Genomic DNA, 27036 nt, shown 5'->3' with positions numbered 1-27036 from the left:
TTAAAGGGGAACTGTGTATTTTTTGCAGCACTAATGTCACCAAGACGGCGAAAACTAGGAAATGAAGAAAGCTCGATGCATAAAATGTTCACACACAAAAATGAAACTTTATTTAGTCAAACATTTTAATAACTTCAAGACAGACTGTCTTTGGGCATCAACTTGTCCCCACACTTCTTTTATGGTTTATTAATTGAGACTGTTGTACAGTCGTGTCAAACACTGAGATCGATCTCATCATATGTCACTGAACGTCTGAGCTGCAGTAATGTCTCACTCTGTCTCAGCCTGTTTCTCCAAATGACCTGAACCTTCGGTCACAACACACTCTTTACCGTTTACCACTGCTGATTCTGACTGTGCTTCACTGACTGATGTCATAATATTACTTGATTTTGATTGGCTCTCAGTCAGGACACCATTTGTGATGTTTGATTGGTGTTCCTCCTCCTCACATTTCATCTTTGAAGCACAATCTCCGTTATGCAGGTGGGACTCGATCTGGCCATTCATCTTTGAGTGGTCTGGTTTCTCAGAAGCTTCTGTTTGGCCTTCTGCATTTCCATCTGTGGCCGCTTGCTTCTGTTCCCCATTGGATGTGGCCTCCTCAGTAACCTCTCCGCTATTGGTTGGTAGTTCTGAAGCTTTGTTCTCATTGGTCGATTCTGAGTTCTCCAGTTTCGTCTTTTCAGCCTCTTCCGCTGCTTTTCTCTCTTTCAGTTTTTCTTTGAACTCCATCATTTTCGTGCTTGAGCAATGACAATAAAAGCAATCCATTAACTAAAAGTGCATCATATTCAGAATAAGAACCAAAAAATTATTTGGAAATTGAATGAGCATCATTTACTAATTTTTACACCCCTTATTTTTTTGTTTTGCCTCTTTCAAAAGTTAATTATAAGGAATGATAGTAATAACCCCCACTACCAATGAGCAGGGGTTTTATTTTTATTCACATCATTTTTATGATAACACATTATGTAAAGCAGAAATAAATATTAATATTAAACATGATTGTAGTATTCATTTTTCTGTCTTTAATTGATGCTTTTTAAAACTGAGAATAATACGTTTAATAATGTCAAAACTATTAATCACATCTAACTAAAATGTGTTTATATAATATGCATGTACATACACATACACACACACACACGTATATAAACAAACTTTTATATTAGATGCGATTAATGTTTTGCTTTTCAGTTTCTTTGGACATCTCATTATTCTCAGTTGTCATTAATGCACCTGTTTGAATTTTAAAACGTATCAATTAAAGACAGAAAAACAAATACTGCTAAGGGTTTGGGTCACTAGGGTTTGTTTTTGTGAATTTCAACTAAGTTGTGCGATCCTAAGGTCTCTTCACCTGTATGAAGTCTTCAGTATGCCGTTGACCAGAGCAAGCTGCTCCAGTGTTATGTCCTGAGAGGGAACCAAACCCTGCAGAAGAGAAACACAGCTCATGCTTAACAAAACTAATGCAAGTCTTCACGTGTCAGCTCTATTAGACAGCGGTTTCAAGCTAAGCTTACCTCAAGTCAAGTCAAGTCACATTTATTTATATAGCGCTTTTTACAATACAGATTGTTTCAAAGCAGCTTTACAGAGATAACAGGAAAATAAAATAATAGAAGATAACAAAATAAAAAAGTTAGTTTCCAGAAGAAAATAGCGTCACAGTCCAGCTTAAGTAAGTTCAGTGATGTTTCATTTTTTGCTTTAAAAAAGTTATTAATTTAATTAATTTAGTTCATTTATATATTTATATATATATTTTCTTCTGCTCATCAAGCCTGCATTTATTTGATCAAAAATACAGAAAAAAAGTAATATAGTGATATATTATTACAATTTAAAATAATTGGTTTTCAATTTATTATACTTTAAATTATCATTTATTTCTGTAATGCAAAGCTGAATTTTCAGGATCATTACTCCAGTCTATCACATGATCCTTTAGAAATCATTCTAATATGATGATTCATTACCAAAGTTGGAAACAGTTCTGCTGCTTAATATTTTTTCATAACCTGTGATACTTTTTTAGGATACTTTGATGAATACAAAGTAAAAAAAAGAAGAAAAAAAAAGAAGCAAATGTTTTAAAAATAGAAATCTTTTGTAACAACAATATACACTACTGGTCAGTCATTTTTTTTCTTTCTTTTTTTGAAATAAATCAATACTTTTATTCAGCAAGGATGTGTTAAATTGATAAAAAGTGATAGTAAAGAAGATTTATATTATTAGAAAATATTTTTTTATTTTGAATAAATGCACCTTTTATTCATCAAATATATTAGGCAGCAGAACTGTTTCCAGCACTCATAATAAATCAGAATATTAGAATGATTTCTAAAGGATCATGTGATAGACTGGATGTCACATGTGACACTGAAGACTGGAGTAATGATGCTGAAAATTCAGCTTTGCATCACAGGAATAAATTATTTTTTTAATTATATACAAAAACATACGCACGAAAGCCGAAAACAAACGCTGGTTGGCCTCTCACGTCCAAATTTGACGAAGTGGTGGGGGAAGTGACGTATGCCGTAAAGCAGTCGAATTTTGTAGTTCTCTTTGTGCTCGGGTTACTACCCAAACCCCGAAGTTACGCAGTGCCAGTAAAAGCGATACAGACCCCGTCAGGCTATGGCAGACGTGTCATTCAACCTATTGTAAGTCGATGTACCATCACAAGGGTCTTGGAAATATATTATGAAGGTTGAAAAGTTTCACAGTGTGCCTTTAAAAATAATATAAAAAAAAATAATAATTTAAACACCGCAAAAACACTCTTGTTTTATAAAACATTCATCAAAATCGAGTTTAAATCTGGCAAAGTGAACTGAATTCAAAGGAAAAACAAGATTATTTTTCTGACCCAACTGGCAGATATATTTTTTCTTGTTTTAAGCAAAAACTTAATTTTGATACACAAACAGATCATGATGCATTTCGTTCTATCATGAGACCGTGAGAATCAATTACAATTCATTTGGCTCAAGGCATTTTTGCATTTTTTTTTTTTACATTTTTGGGGGAATTATTCAATTAAAATGTCGAAAACACCTGAAACTGCCACTGCTTTCTGATCTCGTAGCATTTCTCACCTTGTTATTATTAAAAAACTATTATTTTAAGTTGTAATAATATTTCACAATATTACTGTTTTTTTTTCTGTATTTTTGATCAAATAAACGCAGCCTTGATAAGCATTAGAGACTTCTTTCAAAAATATAAAAAAATTGTAATGTTTCCAAACTTTTGACCTGTATGTATGTATGTATGTATGTATGTATGTACGTACGTACGTACGCTCCGGAGTAAACCGTGATTATATCGTCCAGTTCAGTTCTTGTATAATAGTGTCAATGCAGGCAGATCAATATTATTGCTGAATATTAAATTAAATGTTAAATTAAAAAAATCACCTCAGGCAGTGTTTCAGAAAGCTCCGCGCCTCCCTGACGAATCGACCGCTCTACACGCACAGCCTGCTGGGTAATGTTCCTCAGGAAGTCAGAGCTGCATTTGGTTTGAGGATGGTCTTCACCACACTGTTGCACCACACACACACACACACACACACACACACACTCAGAACACCATCACATTTTCAAAGGTAAAAACTCAACTCACAAACACGAAATCTGACCTTGTTCTGGAAGATGCTGTAAGCTTCCTTTTCATGATTCATGCCTCCTCTGTAGTCGCCAGCCACACACAGTCTCTGAGCCAGCAGATGGTGCCTGCCGAACAATACAATATCCTCTAGCAACTTTAAACAGGTAACATAACTAGAACTTTAAATGAGTTTGATTACTTGAGCTCTCTGATCCAATCCTTAATGAGCCGCCTCAGTGAATCAAAAACCTCATAAATCAGGTCAACTGAAAAGCTCTTAATTGTTTCATAATTGCTGTTGTTTATATATATAATTGTCTGATATGTCTAATGCTTACTTAAATACAAAATACTTTATTTATGACTTATTCATTTACTTTGTCTATATAGGCTACCTGTTTGACTTCACCCTTGTTTCTTGTGTTTTTTTCTTTCATTATTGTTTATTACATTTATTCCTTCTCAAATTCAAACTGTGTGTTTAATGGAAGTGTCTTACAATGTTGGTTATTCCCTGTCTTGTTATATACAATCTGCAGTTATATATATATATATATATATATATATATATATATATATAATTTTTTTTAATACAAAATCCTTTAATTATTGGAGTCTAATGAGCAAAATCAAAACATCTGGATGCATTGTGATTTTAGAATTAAATGTCATGAAAACAATGTCACAAAGCAAAATCTACTATTTTCTATAAATGCTTTTCAGTATTGAATGACATATTATTTTCAAAATTGACAATTCCTTTAACTCCATCCATTTAGGATGATTTTTTTCACTGTGCTCAATCTAATGCATTGTGGGACTGCCTCATGCATGAAGGATATATGTGATCATATGTGGCATTTATTTTGACCAAAATAAGGAACCCTATATAGGCAGCTCACTAGGGTTTTGAACGGAGCCTTAGAGCTTGTGTTATCTGAACAGTTCATTGCATGATTACTACACGACTAGTGTAAAGCATTTGGTCTTACATCAGAGCTGTTGTCAGGTCAGTGTCTCCTCTGAAGGAGCTGTTGAGTTTCAGTGCGCTCTGTAGATACTGTAATGATTGTTCTCTCTGAAGAGCCAATCCCAGAGAAGCCTGAGGGAGAAAAAAAAAAGATAAACATCATCATTCAAACCAATACTTTTATCTGGGATCTGTGATGACTTGATTATGCTTGATGACGTTTACATCTATGACTGCAGCGTAAGGATGATCTCCTCCGTGAACCGTCAACAGAAGAACTTTGGCACGATACAGGCATCGCTGAGCCAGGGCGGTTTCGCCTCCAGCGAACAGATACACTGACAACAACACCTGGAACAAAATAAATACTTGCATTAGATGATTATGATCTCCATGCATTTTAAAAAGTAGGTCTGTTTTGGTTTTGTGAGAACGTGACTTACGTATTGCTGAATGGTGTTGGGATGATCGAAGCCAAGAACCCTTTCGCTGATGACCACGACCCTCAGCTGCACGCTACGAGCCTGCAGGGGACAAGACACACATGGAACAAGGTGAGAAATGCTACGAGATCAGAAAGCAGTGGCAGTTTCAGGTGTTTTCGACATTTTAATTGAATAATTCCCCCAAAAATGTAAAAAAAAATAAATGCAAAAATGCCTTGAGCCAAATGAATTGTAATTGATTCTCACGGTCTCATGATAGAACGAAATGCATCATGATCTGTTTGTGTATCAAAATTAAGTTTTTGCTTAAAACAAGAAAAAATATATCTGCCAGTTGGGTCAGAAAAATAATCTTGTTTTTCCTTTGAATTCAGTTCACTTTGCCAGATTTAAACTCGATTTTGATGAATGTTTTATAAAACAAGAGTGTTTTTGCGGTGTTTAAATTATTATTTTTTTTTATATTATTTTTAAAGGCACACTGTGAAACTTTTCAACCTTCATAATATATTTCCAAGACCCTTGTGATGGTACATCGACTTACAATAGGTTGAATGACACGTCTGCCATAGCCTGACGGGGTCTGTATCGCTTTTACTGGCACTGCGTAACTTCGGGGTTTGGGTAGTAACCCGAGCACAAAGAGAACTACAAAATTCGACTGCTTTACGGCATACGTCACTTCCCCCACCACTTCGTCAAATTTGGACGTGAGAGGCCAACCAGCGTTTGTTTTCGGCTTTCGTGCGTATGTTTTTGTCATGGGGCTGTTTACACCTGGCCACTTCATGCGTTTTCTCAGATGGGATAGCTATCTGATCGTGAAAAGACCAGGTGTAAATGCCCTCCGAAACGCATTCAAGACGGATTTGAATCCGATCGCTCAAACCACTTCAGGAGGAGGTCTGGGCCGCATTCCAGATGAAACTGGACATGTGTAAATGCATCTGGTTGTTGAAACCACATGTAAATTGTACTCCTCTCAAAAATGCTAAAAATAAAAACGTGTGAGAGCGTGTTATAGGCTATATGTTATAGCCAGATATGACGACGCTACTGGAACACACATCACCGCAGATGAGCAACTGAGCATAGTCATCAAGAGAACGTGCAAACTATCGCAAATCAAAGTGAAAGTAAGTCGCAGACGCTTAACACACAATCATCATCATTAAAAGTAAAGAAATGAAATGATCTTACCAGGGCTGTTACTGCTCTCTCTTATTGCGGTCTTTGATTTTGAAATTTTAGCTGATTATCAATAAAATGCAGCTCATATCTGTTGCTTTCGGTGACGTGCACTCCATTAAATCTGCATATAGCGTGGGAATTGAAGATCGGATTTAAATCCGTTTCGCAAAAACACATTTATGTGACCAGGTGTAAATGGAATTGTTTTGATAAATCAGATAGCTATCCGATCTGAGAAAACGCATGAAGTGGCCAGTAAATAAATCTCTTATTTGTAAACTTGTTTGCATTCTATGTTGTATGTTGTTGCGCTTGCTTGTAGTATGTTTTTTTTATATGCTGTTCATTCATTTATTGCTGATAATTAGACCAGTCCAATAATTTCCACATATGTCTAGCTAGCTTTCGATTATCAGAGCTGTTAACAGACTTGCTAAAAAAACGTTTCTCTCGTTTCTCTTACGTGTTTTTTGTGTTATGTTTTATTGCCTAGTTTGCCAGCTGACCTCAGGTGTTGTGAGGTGTATTCATCACGTAGTCTTGAGGGATATCAGACGACGCTGTTGACGTTGATTCTTGTTATTATCATGAGAACAGTTTTCAATATCTCACATAATTATCAGGACATAAATAAGCCTAACGTAGAGGTTGTAAATAGTGTAAACGAGTACAATTTGCAAACTATTATGATAAATTGCAATAATCATGTCTTCGGAGTCTATCTGTGCCTATTCCATGCCCGATGCAGGTACCGGTGTACAGGGTGGGAGGTGGGGGGTATTTACGACAGTGCAAGTATTCCATAGCGACTCTAGGGGTCGCTGTTTGACAAAAACAATTCCTTCACAGTGTGCCTTTAACAAGAAATAAGCACTGTAGTCACAAAATATTTGCTGGGTTAAAAGATTAGTTCACCTCAAAATGAAAATTTCCTGATAATTTACTCACCCCAATGCTATCCAAGATGTCCATGTCTTTCTTTCTTCAGTGGAAAATAAATTAAGTATTTTGAGGAAAACAGTTCAGGATTTTTCTACACACAATGGACTTCAATGGCAACCAGAATGTTGAAGTTCAAATCAATGCCGTTTCAAAGGGCTCTGAAGTGCTTCAAAGGGCTCTGAAGTGCTTCAAAGGGCTCTGCACGATCCCAGTCGAGAAATAAGGGTCTTATCTAGAGAAACGATCGGTCATTTTCTAAAAAAAATACAAATGTATATACTTTTTAACCACAATTGTTCATCTTGTGCTGGTCTGCGACGCGCCACGTATTACGTCATCACGTTGGAAAGGTCACGAAAAAAAAGAAGAAAATAATAATAAATTAAAACAAAGATGTCGGATGATTTTGAAGTTGGAATAGAAAATGAGATCGAATTTTCCGCCCTTCCCTACCTTTTTGAACCGGAGTACACAGACAAATAACAAATAACAAAGATGACGTGACGCGTGACCTTTCCAACGTGATGACGCAATGCGTGGCGTGTCGCAGACCAGCACAAGACGAACAATTGTGGTTAAAAAGTACGTAAATTTTTATTTTATTTTTAGAAAATGACCGATCGTTTCGCTAGATAATCTTGCAGAGCCCTTTGAAGCACTTCAGAGCCCTTTGAAACGGCATTGATTTGAACTTCACCATTCTGGTTGCCATTGAAGTCCTTTGTGTGTAGAAAAATCCTGAAATGTTTTCCTCAAAAAACTTAATTTCTTTTCCACTGAAGAAAGAAAGACATGGACATCTTGGATGGCATTGGGGTGAGTAAATTATCAGGAAATTTTCATTTTGAGGTGAACTAATCCTTTAACTCTAATGCTTACTTGAATATGAGCAAGTTGCGCCTTAATTTGCAATCACCTAAAAGGTCCTATTATACAAAAAGCAATCTATTAAGCCAAGGGGCAGCAAGACACACTGTAGATAGTACACACAAACACACCTCAGCAGGATGGCCCTGTACATAGGCCACTTTTGCCAGCAGACTAAGACACTGGCAGGCTTCAGGGTGAAGGTCATCACACACGCGACTGAAGAGATACGCCGCCTCTTTCAGCTGCTCGTACGCCTGCTCCAGTAACCCTACGAGGAGAACACGGTCAAGCGAGGCTGTTCACACACGACTCAATTACTGACCGTTGGTTCGTAAATACCTTTCTGAAGACTGTTCTGAGCCACCTTGAACATGTGTGTGGCGTCGGTGGTTGACGTGGTTATGTGCTTGATGATGGGCAGAATGTTGAGCACATCGTCCGGAGAGATGGCCGCTTTGTTACGGTTGTCGAGGATGTATTCTCTGAGGCGGAGCTGCGGGACATTCACAAACAGAAAGGGTTTTTCTATGACATATGAGACACCCTACAAGCTATCAATCAAGATCGACCTCTCTCGCTCACTAAGGCTGCACTTATTTGATCAAAAATATTTTGTAATATTGTGAAATATTATTACAATTTAAAATAACTGTTTTCTATTTGAATATATTGTAATATGTCATTTATTCCTGTGATCAAAGCAGAATGTCTAGCATCATTACTCCAGTGTTTAGTGTCACATGATCCTTCAGAAATCATTCTAATATGATGAGTAACATTCTTATTATTATCGATCTTAAAAACTTCATATTTTTGAGGAAACCATGATACATTTTTTCAGGATTCTTTGATGAATAGAAAGTTCAGTAGAACAGCATTTATTTGAAATTGAATCTTTTGTAAGATTATAAATGTCTTTACTGTGACGTTTGATCAATTTAATGCATCTACTGAATAAAAGTATTAATTTCTTTTAAAATAAAATCTTACTGACTCTAGTCCATACTTTTGAAAGGTAGAACCTGAGCTGCTTTTTAAATAAATGTTGTAAAAAAAAATATATATATATATTTTATTATATTATTATAAAAATATTATTTATTTATTTATTTTATAATTTATGCTATATGTTCCTAGTTATATGTACTAAAATAAGAATGTACATTTGCATTTGTTCTTTGTTCATGTATATTATTTTGTGATGCTGGCTTGGCAATAAAAAAAAATATAAAAAAAATTGAAACTAGTGTACATCAATTGTTCCTTTTTTGCCAAATTTTCACAAGATAACAGAAGCTACAAATTAGATATGTCTTTTATTTGTGTTTCTAATTAGTTAAACCTAAGAGATTAACCTGTTAGCCAAGCATACCCTAATAATTTTTTATATACATATATTAATTACGCAATCATGACAAACCTTATCTACCAAACATATTGCAGAAATATTATTGTGTTCTTTCAAATTTAGCCATTGCTTGGTTCAACGCAGTACCTGAATACCAGTCTTCAAGCACATCTCTCTCAACAAGGACATCTTCTGGAGCCCGTACTGCTCTACTAGATGGTCCACATTTGACCTGCAAAAAAATGAGACTTCATGAAGTCAGTACACTACACACGAAAGGGTTAAACATTTGGAGAAGTGCGAATGTTCTTCGCTCACCCTAGTCCTTCTTTAAGTCTGTATGTTTCTTGAGCATCTTGACAGATGTGACTCCACAGTTCATTCCCGCTGAGTGAGGTCCACGGCGTGCTGTCAGAAGCCCCTCCCCCTCCACGGCCACGCCTCCTCGAGCGCTTCTTAGACTCCTCCCCATTTGATGCTGAACTGAAGTGAGGCACCAATAAGCAGCAGAGGAAATGACTCGCTGCTGCTGACAGGTTAGACGTCTCCACTCCCTGTACAGCACAACAGACACAATTTGTTACTTATTTAATAGATTGTCTGTATATAAAATTGGATATATAACTTCATCCGCATACATACAGAATAGTTGCATGGGGCGATATATGCTTGATGAATAACTGCTTGATTGCTTTTATCATAGCAAAATGTAACTATATTATTGCCCAGCTCTAATCTGCTAAATGCGACTATAAGGCATGAAAATTTGAAAATCATGCAAAAGTTAATTTATTTCAGTAATTCAACTTAAAAGGTGAAGCTAATATATTATATAGACTCATTACATGCAAAGTGAGATATTTCAAGCCTTTATTTGTTATAATTTTGATGATTATGGCTTACAGCTTATGAAAACCCCAAATTCAAAATCTCAGAAATTTTGAAAATGTTCATAAGCTGCAAGCCACAATCATCAAAATATCATATAATTTTCTATATAATATATTAGTTTCACCTGTTAAGTTGAATTACTGAAATAAATGAACTTTTGCACGATATTCTAATTTTTCGAGTTTCACCTGTATATATAAATTTGACTTGAATAAGTAAAATGAAATACCTGAATGTAGCCACTGAAGAACCGTTGTGCACAACGCACTACAATCTCTGCAAACGCCAACCTCTGAGAGAGATGATAAGATAGGATTAGGACAGTTCACATTTAAAATCTACCCCAGTATAATGGATTTAAAATCATTTTCTTACCGTGATGTGTCTCAGTTGATGTTTGAGATCTGATTGGCTGATGGACAAGATCAGGTGACCTAGATAGCGGAGGTTTATGCCTTTCTGATGGAGGGCTTGTCGTAAAGTAGCACCATCCATCGGTATGTCAGAGCCATGAATGCAGTCGTTCAACTGAAAGTACATGCTGATCCTTCAGTGCACCGTTTCTCTCACACATATACACATACATTTCTGTTGAAAAGTTTGGGGTCGCTAAGATTTTTTAATGTTTTTGAAAGAAGTCTCTTCTGCTCAGTAAAACCTGTAATATTGTGAAATATTATTACAGTTTAAAATAACTTTTTTTATGTGAATATATTTGAAAATGTAATTTATTCCTGTGATCAAAGCAGAATTTGTCTTCAGTCTTCAGTGTCACATGATCCTTCAGAAATCAAGAAACATTTCTTATTATCAATGTTGAAGTGTTGACAACTTAGTGTTAACTAATAATTGTTGCAAACTGGTACTACCAACAAAATATTAGTGCATTCCTGGAACTGGGCGTCGTTACACTACATCCCTATGCATCGCTTTCTGCCAGGACTTTTACGTGCTTTTCCCAAACCACTGAAGTGACCTCGACGTCCGGGTTAGCGGTAGCATTAGCCATCAGGCAAGTGTTATTTAAATAAACTCCTGATGTACTTACAAACTTTCCAATGCCTCGTTTTATGAGTACAGAACCTATTTGTACTACTGTAGAAGTTTGGTGTCATTCTGGGCATTATTAGTGGAGTAATTTACGAGATACAACCTTGGATCCATTAGCGCCTGCACTAAGCCATCCGGCTGATATCTCTAAATAAGCTCTAACTTTAATAATGTTCGACCAAGGGGAAAAAAAGGCTTCTGGGGGGGGGTGTTTGGCTCGAGGTCATGGTGCAAAGGACCCTAGGTAGATTTTACTCCGAACCATCCCTTTAATATTTTTGTGGAAACCGTGATACATTTTTGTTCAGGATTCTTTGATGAATAGAAAGTTCAAAAGAACAGCATTTATTTGAATTAGAAATCCTTTGTAACATTATAAACGTCTTTACTTTTGATAAATTTAATGCATCTGTGATGAATAAAAGTATTCTTTACTGTTTAAAAGATTGGGTTCAGTAAGGTTTTTAGTGTATAAAAGCACAAAATACACTCACGAATGCTGGTATTTGGTCATTAATGACGAAAGATGCTGCTTCCTTCAGTAATCTCTTCTGTAGCTCCACGGCATCACTCTCTGAGCTGGGAAACTCCACTCCTACCCGGAGAGAGAGAAAACAATATTCAAGGTCTCTAACTTAAGCTCTAGTTACATAAGTTATTATGTTTAGATGTAAAGACAGATGATTTCTGGACAAGACAAATATGACGATATTAGCTCTGTTCCAAAACCTAGTAAAGCTGCCAACATTATGGATTTTAAAATCATTTTCTTACCATGATGTGTCTCAGTTAATGTTTGAGATCTGATGTCAAAGCATTAATATTATGTTTTTTTTAATTATATTTATTATTTGATGTTAAGGTTATATTATTATTATGTTGGCTTTTAAGAGATGTTTTAGCCTAATTCTATGGCAGCATCTTATGTATCCTACACATGATGTAAATTCTCGAAAGCATAAAATGGTTAAAAAATCCTATTAAAGACCAATTTATTATATATTTCACCCAATATTATATGCGTTTGATGTCATCAGCATAGAGACATGATGAGTCTCCCTTGTGCTTCACATGAGAACTTAAAACTAATCTCTTATTAGGCTCCATTTCATTGGATACTGCCTAAATAGATAGTATATAGCAATGAAACACACTGGGGTTTGGAACAGAGTTTTTGTGAAGTTTGTTTTGGTGCATATTAATGGATTTGAGCTTTTCCTGACCTGGGGAGAAGATATTAGGGTTGAAACGCATCTCAAAGATGATGTCACTGACAGATCCGACATCTTTGCAAGCTGTTCTTACTGCGTCTCTGTTTGGAGAGTCACCTGACAACACACAAATAAACACATACAATCATTCCCCTAAAACAGATTTATATCAGACACCTATTCCAACATCCCATGACAGAAAATCAACACTTCTTTTCGTTCTCACCAGATTGCATACTGTCTTCCAGTCCTCCGTTCTCCCTCATGTGAGCCTTCACTCGCTGCGTGAACTGAGAATATCTGTAATGCAAAGACAAAATGTGTTCGTAAGGATGTGCACAAATAAACAAACCTAAAATCTCCTTGTACATTTGTACATTTAAATGTGAAGTGTGTCAGTTAAAGGATGTTTAAAATCTTTCTCCTATCCTAGCTTAACATGCCAACTTGTGTGTGTGTGTGTGTGTGTGTGTGTGTGTGTGTGTGTGTGTGTGTGGAAAACTGGCATTGTGGGAGTGTTTGATTCATGCATCATTGATCATAATATGATGCATTATGCAAGAAAACTGATGTATTGCCTTTTTGCTGTAAAATACTAATTTTTTCATAAGGTAAATGTAAGAATAATTTTTATATTGATAATAATAATATTTCAAGATGAACACTTGCTGGATTGAAGCAACCTAAGTTTACTTGATTATCCATACATCATATTTTAGAAAAATCATGTTAAAATGTGAGTATCAAATATGAACCATCAGGCTTTTTAGGGAATATTGCATTGTATTATATGTATATGATCAAACTACAGAGATTGATCAAAAAATAAGCATTTAAATATTATTGGGAAATGTAGAGCGACAACTGATATTTATATGCATTTTGGCCATCATCTTCTTGGCCATATAAATATCAGCAGGCTCAACCAATGGCATGAATTTGGGGCGTGGCTATCTGTTAGCTTGACCAATGGAAGGACTTGGTAACCCGTCAAAACTCACTTGTGTTGAATGAACGCCTTCACTAACTCCGGCCGTAAGCGACACAGAACGTGAGGGTAACGTCTGGGAAAACTGCCCTCCTTGGGTTCGGTTTCTGTTCCTTCTTCTCCGTCTTCCACTTGGAAGTTGGCATCAGCAGGCATAGTACGATACACATCCAGCAGGTAATATCGACCATCGGCCCCCAGAATCCCCTGAGCATCTACAGTGGTGAACAGGGGCAACTGATGCCCGGTCTGCCCCAGAACCGCATGTCTTTGCAGAGAAAGAGCCTTTGCCGACTGAGCCAGCAGCTCTAGGAGTTTCCGTCTGGATGGATTTTCCAGTGGCCCTGCGCTGAAGCCGTATAAAAGGCCATTGGGAATCTCGGCCTGCTCGGGGCCCTGAAGACCAGGGGCCAGGCCCTGCGCGGACAGTCGAACGCCTCGGTAGTCGGCCACCGCGGTTGGGATGGTGTGCAGGTTCTGGAGGTCTCCGTCCAGGTCGCTGTAAGCCTGAACACATCGCAGCTCGAGACGCTGAGCGGCTCTGGGACCGCGTTCTCCTGTCAGCCAGTCCTCTCTGTGTGTCGGCACACTCATGAACACCCCGCCGCATAGGAACGCTGGGTCCTCGGGAGAACCATTGACTGGGTCGACGAAACCATCGATCACCTTCTCTGCTGCCTGAGCAACAGCCCACACAAAAGCGCTGTTCACCTGCCAGAACGAATAATGAGAAGTTATGTAAAAGCTACTTGGAAAATATGGTTTTAAATGCAATGCAATTAAATGCAACGAAATAAAATGTAAAAGCTACTTGGAAACTATGGTTTTCAATGAAATGTACTGCAATGAAATAAAATGCAATGCAATGTTATGGAATGCAATGAAAACTAATGAAATTAAATGAAATAAAGTAAAAGAAAATAAATATTAAACAAAATGTCAGGGTTCTGTCACTCCGGTCTAGTTTACTCTTGGTTTTGTGATTGTGACAGAGCCCTGACACTCCTTATTGTCTTGTGTTTGTGTGAGCATGGAGCTCTTCAGTCCATGCGAGGTGTTTTGTGTGCGGTCAGTGCGGAGCGTGGTGTTTGGATCCCGGCACTTCGGTCTAGTTTGGTTTCGGTTCTGTGTCGGGATTCGGACATTCATGCTCAGAGTGTTTGTATTTGTCGTGAGCGCGCGGAATGTGAATTTGCTCGTTCTCGTGCGCTCTGTCTTGTTGTGTGAGTTCGCTCGGGCCGTATGCTCTTCTGTCCGGGTGTGTTGTTGCGTTCTTGTGTTTACATCGGACGCATGCTTTCATGTTATGTTTTGTCTTGTGCTGTGTTGCACGCTTGCCTGTGTTTTACACTAGCTGTGTGCTTTCATGTTGGCATGTTACAAGGCTTATGAGTTCTCATTAGCTGTTGTTTTGTTTGAGCACATGGCTTGTGTTTAAGTTTGCTGGCCATGTGCTTGTGCTTTTTGTCATGTTTGTTGTGAACACATGGCTTGTCATGTGTTTGCTTGTTCCATGTGCTCTCCTGTCTATTGTCTAAACCCGTCCATCTTGTTACCTGACTATTGGTTCAGCCCCACCTGTCCTCCCTCGTTGCCTGACTTGTTTGCTCCCTATTTATTCTCCTTGTGTTTGTCCAGTCCAGATCGTTGTCATATGTTACCCGTTGACTGTTACCTCATTCCCTCTCGGGGTAGTTTTTGTTTGTTTTCGGTTTTATTCAAATAAAAGCCTCTGCACGAGTCCTCGCTTCATCCCTTCACCCAACCCTGACATAATTTTTTTATATATATATATATTTAAAAAATATTCAGTGATGAATTGTTAAATCAGTTTTCTGAACTGATCCATCCGAACAAACTGATTCGCTAAAAGGAACTGGACTTTTGATTTTTAATCATGTTCAATATAGTGTGACAGACAAACAGCGATGAAGATGCTTGCTGGGAAACACTGAGAACAGTCGCTGAGCTACTGTCAAATCTACAGTAGTTAAGTTACACAGTATTGTTAGGATGTTTTATGTTATGTGGTCTGTTTAGTTTGTGTTTATTTAATTATGATTTGAGGACAGAATAGTCTACATAAGTTAGATAAGTGCGCTCAGACCTGCAGTAACGCTCGGTCCCTCTGAAGTCTCTCCTCCAGGCTTCTCTGAGGAAGATCTCTGGCTGCTTGAAGTTCCTTATTCCAGTCAGTGGCCTAAAACCCACAGAAGAACACGTGAACATGACACATACACACACACACACAGGCAGGAGGATAAGTATCCCATGCTTCCCTATCCAAAACAGAACAATTGCAAATTATAGCAAAATAATTGCACATGTCTTTATATTGTTTCTACATGTTAATATAACTTATTTTTATTTTATTTATTTTTTATATTATTTTTTATAATAATTAGTATTAAATAATATTAAATTTTATATTATTTTAATTTCATTGCAAATCCCATGAAAACACTCCCTCCAATACTTCACTACAAATTCAAAATAATAATAATAATAATTTGCATTAATAATTTGAAACCTATTTTAACACCCTTTTTATTTTATTTTTTGCATTGTGACATTATTTTCATGACAATTAAGCACATTTTCCCCAAATAATTCTCACTACAGTAATGCATTACAGTTTTACTTTTAAGCTTGGTGATTGATTTCCATCTAAAACAGTAAAAATGCTGATGTTAATGTATGTTAATAGAATATAATAAAATTAATAATTTATTATTTTTAAATTGATTGATAATAATTCATATCAACATTAAATAGTATTACATTTTATATAAAATTTCATTACTACAGTTTTTTTTTCTGCTTTATTGCAATAATGTTTGCCACACAGTCATGTCAAAATAGAGTTTTCTAACTGTGCACTGAAAGATGCGTGTGGGACAGGTGTGTGTGTACCTGCGCGTTGAGGTCCTGGTCCAGACCCAGCCGGCAGCTGAAGCTGGATCTGTGTGAGTGAAGCGAGGAGACGCCGAGCCAGCTGTGTGTGCGGTACGGAGTGGGCAGCATCTCTTCAGCCGGCAGAGAGGGCCTGTATGAACAGAGATGCTCAGAGAACCGCACTGAAGAACAGATGAGTGTTGTGAGACGAGTGTGTGAGGGTCACCTGTGCCGCAGCGTGCCGAGGTTGTGTTTGAACTGCGGGCTGATGTGGGACAGCAGGTCGGTCAGACAGTGGCACACTGGAGTAGACTGAGCAGGACGGGGGTCAAACACATCGAGGGTCGACCTGAAACAAAAATACGGGCTTGGTTTTTAGAAAACTCTCCTTCATTCTGTGTATCTAATATGTCACAAACAATTATGATGTAATTTTTTTCCAACACTGGATGAATCTCATGAGAACATGGAGACATTTCGATTTTTCGTATTGTAACATTTTCATGATATTACATTTTCCCACAAAAATTCTCATTACTGTAATGCATCCAGGCATTATTCTATTCTATTCTATTCTATTCTATTCTATTCTATTCTATTCTATTCTATTCTATTCTATTCTATTCTATGTGTGTCTGTGTGGTAATGTTTGATATTTTTGAGATGCGTTTTGTTATTGTAGTCTATGCAGCAACTACATGTATAACTATATAAAGTATACTTTTATCTTTATTTTTGAGGTTTTTTGTAATTCCAATAATTTAATTACATTCTCAAACCAGCAGTACAGTAAATATATGTATAAAAATAACTGCAATTAAAGTAAAAAAAAAACACACAATATTATTATTAATCAGCATAAATGAAATATATCAAAATATATATACCTTTATTCTATTACAGTAATGAAAATGTCATTTTTGAAAAAATATGAATGACATTAAAATAGCCTTTATTTTTTTTATGCAAAATATAGTTTATATTGTGTGGTGTCTACTACTGTATATTTTAGAAATCATATTCGAAACAATATGCAATGATTAACATTTTTTACAGTAGTATACTACATTTGTATCACATGACCTTTACATTACATTGCAGTTTTCGAAAATAAATGTTATTCCTGTTATTTTGCTTTTTTATTCTAGTTTTGTCTAGAATGTAACTTAAAGGTCCCATGGCATGGATTATTTTATTATTTTGTGTTTCCTGGGGTGCCCTTATAATGTTAGTACGTTTTTTAGATCAAAAATGGTCATAATTTAGAAATAAAAGGAATTTTTCCTAGCCTGATTTTAGCCTCTGATTTGAATGCTCTGTTTGAAGGGGCGTGTCTGTATGAGACTTCAGTGTAAACGCCCACTGCTGTGATTGGCTGCTGTGAGACTTCAGTGTAAACGCCCACTGCTGTGATTGGCTGCTGTGAGACTTCAGTGTAAACGCCCACTGCTGTGATTGGATGACATGCTTGGATATGAAATAGCTAGCATTACATGTGGAACTCTCTCGAAAGCCTTTACTATTACAGCTATTATACATTTTAACTATTACAGCTATCGAGATTAACGAATCGTGAGAAGTTTTTAAAGTATTTAGACCTATTCCCGTCACATAAAAGATTGCAGTGATGAGCATCAAGCAGATGACAGCCTGTTGATCGCGTGAATGAAGATCTTATCATTGCAACGCAGTTTCTGCACTCTCACTAATGATTTCACCAATGCAAACATGAGGTAAGTACAGTAAGAGCTTCGTTGTGCAGCGTAAACAGCGTGATTGATTTCATAACGAGTTTTGGCAAGTGTCCAGATAAACTCGCGGTGTGTGATTGACAGCTTGGGCGATTGGACAGGGATTGTTCTTTGATCGCTTTCATCACAGTTTAAGTAAGATTATTTTCATCCTACTAAGAGAAACGATGTGAAGTTGATCGTTTAGTCACTGGCTTGATTTACTGATGATGCATAAACAGTATTGAACGACTTTGAGAGAAAGATTATCTGTCTGAACTTGAACAATTACACATCAGAAATTCACATAACCCACTGGTTCTTCAGAGGCTCGGATGAAGGAACTAAAAAAAATACTTTTGTGTTCATTTGTACATCCAAACACTGAGCAACTGCCATGCTCCGCATGAAACTTTATAAAGTGAAATTTTCATGCCATGGGACATGTGAGATCAAGAAACAGTTGTTAAAAATCATGGATTTTTCTTCCTATTCAAATGCAAATAATTTTAATAGTATGGTAGCATTCAACTACAAACATTGTCATAATAACACAGAGTCTTACCTGTTCAGGTAAAACCCACGTGGGCAGGAAGTGATGTCACACTGCTTGCCCTCCAGAGTGTGGACACTGATGTACAGGAAGTCGCCCTGCAGTTTCCGGAAGCCAGGGGGAGGGTTCCAACAGCTGAGTGACAGGTCGAGCAGGTAACTGGGAGCCTGTAAGAGAATCAGTTAGTTGCGTTTATTGTGAGAGTCATAAAAAAAAACAAAGTCAAATGCCTAAAGGTTTATTTGTATTGTGTTATTTGTCGTACTTCGCTATGCGTGTTGATGGGCAGCAGGGTCGTCAGAGGAGGGAGATCTGAAACTCCAGGGTGAATGTAGGCAGGAGGGGGCGGGGCTTCAGCCGGCTGTTCTGTCTTACTATTGGCTCGTCTGTTCTTTGATGAGTGCAGAGTAGGAGGGGCTTCTAATACACACATAAACACACAATTAGAGAGTCTCACTGCCATGGGCATAAAAATAATGAATGCATTTTAAATTATTTAGAGGCAGTACTGAATACAAGCGTTTTTACGTACTTTATCTATTTCTTACCAGGCGTTTGGGTGAGTGTGTTCAATACAGTGGGTGATCGGCCCTCCATCAAGGCATCTTGGGGCCCGGTAGCTTTCAGCATCTCTTGCACACGCGCCAGGTGAGCCTGTGCCGACCGCGGGGAGTACGGCTCTATAACATGCACACAAAACTCACTTTATGATCCCAAAATCAGGCCTTTTCTCCAGCTCCATTGATCAGCTGAATTTCAATGCGTCTCATCTTGTAAGACCATGATTATTTACAATGAGCAATAACATAATCTATTCAATCATCTACTTTCCCACATTACTCATATTGAGTGCCATATGACTCACTTGGCTCTGAGAAAGGTTTCATTAGTTTGTCATAAAAAGGGTTTGCAATAAAATCAAGAAGTTGCAAAACCTGTATAGAAAAGAAACCCAATGATCCCTGTGGAAATTCTCGCTGAAAGCAGCTTAAATTGGATCATGGTAGCGGGTTTCTAGCTGGTGCAAGATGGCTGACCAGCACAACCTGCCTAGATTAGACAACCTTGGACAATAAACCAGTTTCCAGCTGGTCTCACAGGTGTTCAAACTGGATTGTTAGACCAGCAATAAACCACATGACTGCCACAGTTTCTGACCAATGAATTTTCATGAGGTTTATGATCACTGGATAAGCTAGATACTGGATCAGTGTTGTTATTGTTAACTAACTGTTTTTCGCTAATTGAAATAAAGTTGAAATGAACAAAAATATAAATATTACTATGTTACTATAACTACCGGTATTATTATTATAAATATATACATATATACACATATATATATATATATATATATACACACATATATATATATATATATATATATATACACACACACATATATATATATATATATACACACACATATATATATATATATATATATATATATATATATATACACACATATATACACACATATATATATATTAAATATTAAATAAATTAATTAATATTAAAACAAAATATTAATAAATCCCATAATAGTATATAAATAATTCTAAAATAACACTGTTACCAGATATATAAAAATGCAGAAAGATTCAAAATGAGTTTGTGACCAGGTTCAACTGATTCATTCAAACTTACTCAAATAAATGATTCACACAAGTTTAAGGCTTGTGAACAGGTTTTCCTGTAAACTTGAGCAATATCTAGCCAATGAAATGTTTTATAACTACAAAAAAATGTAGATTTACAATTGAAATCCTTGAATCTCCACAATTACCTTTTCAGGCCAGAAAAACACATTAACATTCCCTGATATTCCCAGGTTTTCTGTGACTGTGGAAACCTTACAAGGACCTTATAAGTGTCCTTATATCCATGTATAATATATGCAAGTCTATTAGAAGTGAACAAAAGTAAACACTCCACATGGAAGATCTTTCAGTTTACCTTCCACTAAACGGAGAGTGACTCCAGCTTTGAAGCCCTTGACGCCCTGGAGCTCAGTCATGGGGTCAAGGGTCACACCTGAAAGGGCCAGAGCGATAGATGTGCGAGGTGCCACCTCCTCTCTGCCCAGTACAGTCATGATGGCATCCTGGACCAGCCAGAATCCATGAACCTGCAGAGAAAACAAACTTTATCCAACTTTTAAGCATGTGCTTTGCATGCTTTGATGTTCTGTTGACATATTTGAAAAGATTTGCATTGCTGATCAATACAAGCTAGACTGCTAAATTTGAGGTTACACCCCAAAACTCACTTTACTCACGGATGTATATTTGACTAGCGCTCACCTGCAGCTCGAAGGACTCGACACCTGCACCCTGAACCTTCACAGGAAATGACCCGTCATCAACTTTTTTGCTTCCAGTCGCTTTTCTCCCGTTCTCTGAACATGAGACATCTGCAGAGTGAAGGGGGGTAAAGCATTCTTCACTTTGAGCTCAAAAATGTGCTTCAAGCCAAAACAAGAGTTACATAAGACTAAGAGAGTTAGGAAATCTGTTCAAATGCCACGAAAGAAACTGAAGAAAGAACAATAAAGGTTTTCCATCCTAGAGTCCACTGACTCAATAGCTCCATGGCACTACCATGTTTTTTAGACATGGCAGTACAGTGTTTTCTTTGTACCATAATAACACCACTACAGGTGAAACTTGAAAAATTTGAATATATATCGTGCAAAAGTTCAGTAATTCAAATTAAAAGGTGAAACTAATATATTTAGTATATCTAACTATATACAAATGCATGATTATACTTTTCAGAGGGCCGCCATTTCTGTATTTAAATTTTTTTTTTTTTAATTGATTTCATGTAATATTCTAATTTTCTGATATTTTGAATTTGGGGTTTTCATAAAGCTGTAAGCCATAATCATCAAAATTATAACTTTTGCACGATATTCTAATTTTCCTAGTTTCACCTGTTTATTATTTAAAGTACCTTGGTGTATCATATACATACATTCATTACAAGTTTATTTAATCATTTCATCAAGTTATCATTTTATACCGTTGTATGCAGTGCTTGTGGAGTGTGGACATAAATATTCAAAATTAAATTAAATTAAATTAAAAAGATTGTTTTTAATTTATTGCATCTTCCTGTAAAAATATCAAAACATCCTTAAAACAAGATGTAATTATTTGGGAAGCTAAATTGTTTTTGGTTTTTAAACATAAAATTTTCAAGATGTGTTTCTGTTTTTATTTTTCATCTTCCGTTTTTATCTTCTTCATTTTTTATATTCTTGATTTAATTATCGTTCCATTTTTGAGTAAACAAACTGAAAAGAAAAAGCCAATAAGGTAAGAAAAATTAAATGTCAATATAAAAACTAGTTTAGTCATTTATACTGATAAATAAATAAATAGACAGACAGATAGACAGACAGATAGACAGACAGATAGACAGACAGATAGACAGACAGATAGACAGACAGATAGACAGACAGATAGACAGATAGATAGATAGATAGACAGACAAGATAGATAGACAGATAGACAGATAACTTTGACTGGTAGAGTATATCAGATTACCACAGCATTATCTGATGTGTTACAGTAAAGTACTTTTAAAGGGCCAGATGCACGTGATTGAAATCATATAAAACCCCACAGATTTCTCCATCTGACATCCATTCAAAGAGTCAAAGCTTTGAGTTTCTCTTGTTGGATTTGTAGGCAAGTCAAAGTTCTCTAATAACAGCAAGACTCGGCTTGATACGACATGAGCTTGTCCAGACATCTTCCAAATTTCCCCCTGGCTAGTGAGAGCAGATAACAAGCACTGGATGAGTGGCTATTACTAGTACTAATACACACTTTATCTGAGCTCTGGAAACTCACTCTTACAAACATCAAACAGCTTGATCGTGTCACGGCGGCTTTCAGGATGAGATGCATCATCGCTCTTCTACAGCACAAACACTATTGTTCAAGCTATAGGTCATGTGTACTTTAAAGGTCAAGGTAAATATAAAGCTTAACCTTTTGTAAACCAACATTTGATTTGTGGTTATGAAGGAATGCATTTAATCACATAGTGAAATGTGTTAAATGGAACTGGGTGTGCACTTTTTCCATTAATCAAAAATATGTAATTATCAAACACAGTATGGTTGGGTCATGCGTGAAATTTTATGAATGACGATTCAGCACAAAGTCTGTACGGACCTGTCACTCAATTTTAAGATAATTAGTTTCTAGTAACTAGTCATTTAGCAGATTGTTAGAGAGTTAACCTGGAATAACCTGAGGTGGAGCATTTTGATCAAGCGTATGGAAGATCTGATGATTTCTGCAGAACTGGAACATCCGTTATAAAGTTCTGCACCATCCTTTTTTATATCAAACATTTTAGATAATTTAATTAGTGTTTGAGCTACCAAAAAATGCTAATGAAATGTAATGGTCCCTAAAATAGGCTTGATTTTCTAAGGCCCAAAATATCTCATTCTGACCATACTATTATACAATACATATACTAGGGCTGTCAAATTGAGTAATCCCGATTAATCACATCTAACAAAAGTTTGTGTTTACATAATGTGAGTGTCTATATATATATATATATATATATATATATATATATAGAGAGAGAGAGAGAGAGAGAGAGAGAGAGAGAGAGAGAGAGAGAGAGAGAGAGAGAGAGAGAGAGAGAGAGACACTCACATATATTATAATCAAAAAATGTATTGCTTTGACAGCACAAAAAATGGAAATTATATATATATATATTACACACACAAATTTATACTTAAAATAAATCCTAAATTAATAATTTTCATTAAAACAATCATTCAATTATTACTGTAATGTGGAAAAATAAAATATATAACATATATAAAAATATATTAAAAATCTGTTACCACATTTACAATTGTCATGAAAATAGTGTTAAAATGGCAAAAATCTTAATGGTTCTAAAAATAGGCTTCCTTTTCTTGAGAAAAAAAAGATTTAACATGTGTAGTAGGCTAAAACTTTTTTTTACTGTTTAAACTAAAAAATAAGATCCACCCATGCAGGATTCAAACCTACAGCCTTTCAGTTGCAACCCCAGATCTCACCCACTACACCAAGGAATGATTTGAAAGGTTTAGGGGGATACAAGGACACGAGTGTTGATTATCACATGAATAGTTGGGTAAAGAAGCACAAAAAGTTATGATAAAGAAATAAAACCACATCACCCCTCCCTCTCTCCCTCACCAAGCAAGTTGCCTCGAGAGTGACGCGTTCATGCATTTGCCCCGAGAGAAACGCGCTCGCGATGAAAGACAGGAATGTGTGTATGTGTGTGTGAGATCTGACCCGAAGCCATGAGGAATCTCACAGATGAGCCTCTTTAGCTTTAACACGTGTGTCAGTGAGTGAAAGAATGACAGAAGGCATGAAAAGTAGGAGGACGCATATATCAGGAGGTCAAGAGTGAAGGTTCTGTTTGTTTTGCAGCGAGAGAAAGTTTCATTCTAAAGTGCAGAACCATACATTTAATCAGTGTTTTCAACAAGTCGTTTTAATGCATTATGTAATTTTTCTAACTGCATGCACGAGTCATTTCGGACAAACCGCAGAAGGAGCAAAAGAATGCATGATCCAAAGCGCCAGGACAATGAAGGAAACATCAGGAAGAAGTTCAGAGGGAGGAGGCAGGACTGAATCAGAACAAGGCAACTCTTACCCATAGTTTTCTTCTCTCCGTTTCCTTTCTTCACTGCGTCCCTCATTTCTCCTCCTCTGGTTCTGTTTCTCTCGGTAGCTGCTGGTTTTCTCTTCTCGTCGGGTCTGTGCGGTGTGTTTGGAGAGCTGTCAGGTAATGACTGACTCAACAACACGTCTTTTTAGTTTCTGCTTCTCTCGAGCGGCCACTCCCTCCTCCACCAGTGCTGGCAGTGTTTCCCACCACTCCTCCCACAGCAGGACAGGCATGTTTCACTGGGCGTGGCGCTGCTTCACTCCATTTTGCACGAGATTAGTGAGCGTTACCCTCCCCCTCTGACTTCCCTGAGGCCAGGGAGGGATCCCACTCTCACAGACAGACAGACACACACACACACACACTTGTTTTAATATCTTTACATAGGCTGTTCATAGGCGTAATGGTTTTTATACTGTACAAACTGTATATTCTCTCCCCTTATACTAACCCTAAACCTACCCATCACACAAAACTTTAGCAGTTTTACATTTTCAAAAAACATCACTTAGTCTGATTTATAAGCTGTTTTCCTCATGGGGCCTGACGAAATGGCCCCACGATGTCAATGTTCATATTTTACTATGTTTGAGGGGACATTTGGTCCTCTCATTGTAGGTTAAGCAAGAACACACACACAAACCATTGAAAACAGAATTAGCCTACATACACGAGTGAAGCTCACTAACCATTTAAAAAAGCTTACAGCGCAAAATAAACATAGAAATGCATAAAATAATTACACATACCAAATACATGCAAAATGAAGCCAGTAAGTCTTTTGACTGTCAAATTAATTTGTCAAATTAATGCAATTAAATTGCAAATAAGTGCATTTAACCTCCAAATTCTCATTACTGTAAAAATGGAATTGTGTGTGTGTGTGTGTGTGTGAGAGAGAGAGAGAGAGAGAGAGATTATATATTTTGAAATATAGCTGAAATAAATGAAAAAAATAAATAAATATATAAATATTAGATGAAAAAAGTAAACTAAATGAAAATTTTAGATTTTGGCTTAGCAACTAATTTTAAAAAAAGGTTATTTTTAAGCAGTAAAATTAATAAATGGAAATAAAATGAAAATAAATAAAAACTAAAACTGAACGAAAAATACATTGAACTTAAATTAAAATGAAAATAAAAGCCAATTCAAAATATTAATACAAATCTATAATAGTATAAAAATAACACTAAAATAGCACTGATATACCACCCCACCCCACCCCACCCCATAACAGTAATGAGTACATTATGACCATAATTCATGAAAATAATAAAATGTAAAAAATATAAATAAATCCATGTTCCTAAACTGCAAACTTTCTTTCTTAGTATTTTTGTCTTGTTTAAAGTCCAAATATCTAAAAAAAAATCTTAAATCAAGATGCATTTACCATACAAGTAAAATGTCATGTATTGTTTTCTTAAAAAAAGCAAAATGATCTGCCAATGAGGTAAAGAAAAATATTTAAAAAAATTTAAATCAAGTGGAAGCAAGATTAATTTTCTGTCATTTTACTTATATCCAGTAAATGCATCTTGATTTAAGAAAATTTTGATATTTGAAATGAAAACAAGATTCTTACAAAATACTAAGAAAAGCATTTATGCTGTGTAAAAATAGGTATAAAAAAAAAAAAAAATCCTCATTACCAAAAAAAAAAAAAAAAAAAGCTTAGTATTGTCATGAAAATAGTGTCAATGCAAAAACATCTCAATGGTCCTAAAAATAGAAAGAACATAATTTTCTTGAAGAAAAAAAAAATGAAGGTTGTGCGTTGTGGAATATGACCTAGATATTTTTGTGAGATTCTCCTAGTGACTCAAAATGATGTATAGTCAAAGGATTTAGCTACTTAAGGAGAAGTGCATGTACAAGTGCATGTGTGTGGGAGTAATTGATACACGCCTATCGCACTCCAATGAAATCTCCAAGCTTTTTCTACTTTATTTCAAGGCGTCTTTGTACTGCGTCCTGCAGGAACACTCAGTGCCAGAGATGCTGTAATGAGACAGAAAACCTCAGGCTCTTCATGCACACTTCACGTATGCAACATCTCAGCACCTGCTGCACAAACTCTTGCATTTTTTCATCCCCCAGCAGCAGAAAGTTGTGAAATAAATCTCAGATAAGCAGATAAGAGCAACAAAAGCAGCACTTGAGTGGACGGTATCACTGCCGTCACATAACAAGGCACTTAAAAGTCAATCAGAAATGACTCAGTAATTCACTTTCAGCAGCGCTCGAAGGAGGGGCCTCTATGAGGAACTCACTTGACAAGTACAGAAATATTCAAGAGATCTTGTCTTACTCCCTACATGACCTCTAATAGCCTACGTAACAGTTTCCTCAGGTGAAAGAGAGAAGACGTGAAGAAAGCCATCGATAGTGAGAGTCAGACATCTTACACTACATATATATATATATATAAATATGTGTGTTTATACGTGTGTATGTGTATATATGTGTGTTTGTATGTATGTAGTATATATACACATGTATAAATATATACATAGGCTATATATATGTGTGTGTGTGTATGTACTGTATGTGTGTGTGTACTGTATGTGTGTATATATATATATATATGTGTGTGTGTG

At 36.3% G+C, this 27036-nt stretch overlaps 1 protein-coding gene across 1 annotated transcript; it reads right to left on the bottom strand.

Annotated features, from left to right (window-relative positions):
* Nucleotides 1-85: 85 nt before the first annotated feature.
* Nucleotides 86-24628, bottom strand: LOC311098427 (clustered mitochondria protein homolog). The gene is made up of 26 exons (XM_084138626.1): nt 24419-24628; nt 21025-21134; nt 20678-20849; nt 19267-19398; nt 18984-19138; nt 18731-18885; nt 16662-16784; nt 16454-16586; nt 15648-15740; nt 13554-14251; nt 12779-12852; nt 12565-12669; nt 11836-11936; nt 10667-10819; nt 10521-10583; nt 9719-9954; nt 9548-9632; nt 8392-8545; nt 8181-8320; nt 5047-5127; nt 4829-4954; nt 4626-4735; nt 3665-3758; nt 3441-3566; nt 1370-1443; nt 86-748 (listed from the first exon to the last, which is right to left on the bottom strand). Exons 1-26 carry the CDS (start codon nt 24462-24464, stop codon nt 274-276), a joined length of 4014 nt encoding a protein of 1337 aa, XP_083994752.1. The 5' UTR covers nt 24465-24628; the 3' UTR covers nt 86-273.
* Nucleotides 24629-27036: the final 2408 nt, after the last annotated feature.

Source organism: Abramis brama (assembly GCF_963993115.1).
Source record: "Abramis brama genome assembly, chromosome: 16".
NCBI lineage: Eukaryota > Metazoa > Chordata > Actinopteri > Cypriniformes > Leuciscidae > Abramis > Abramis brama.
This window is presented reverse-complemented; position numbering and strand designations above follow the sequence as displayed.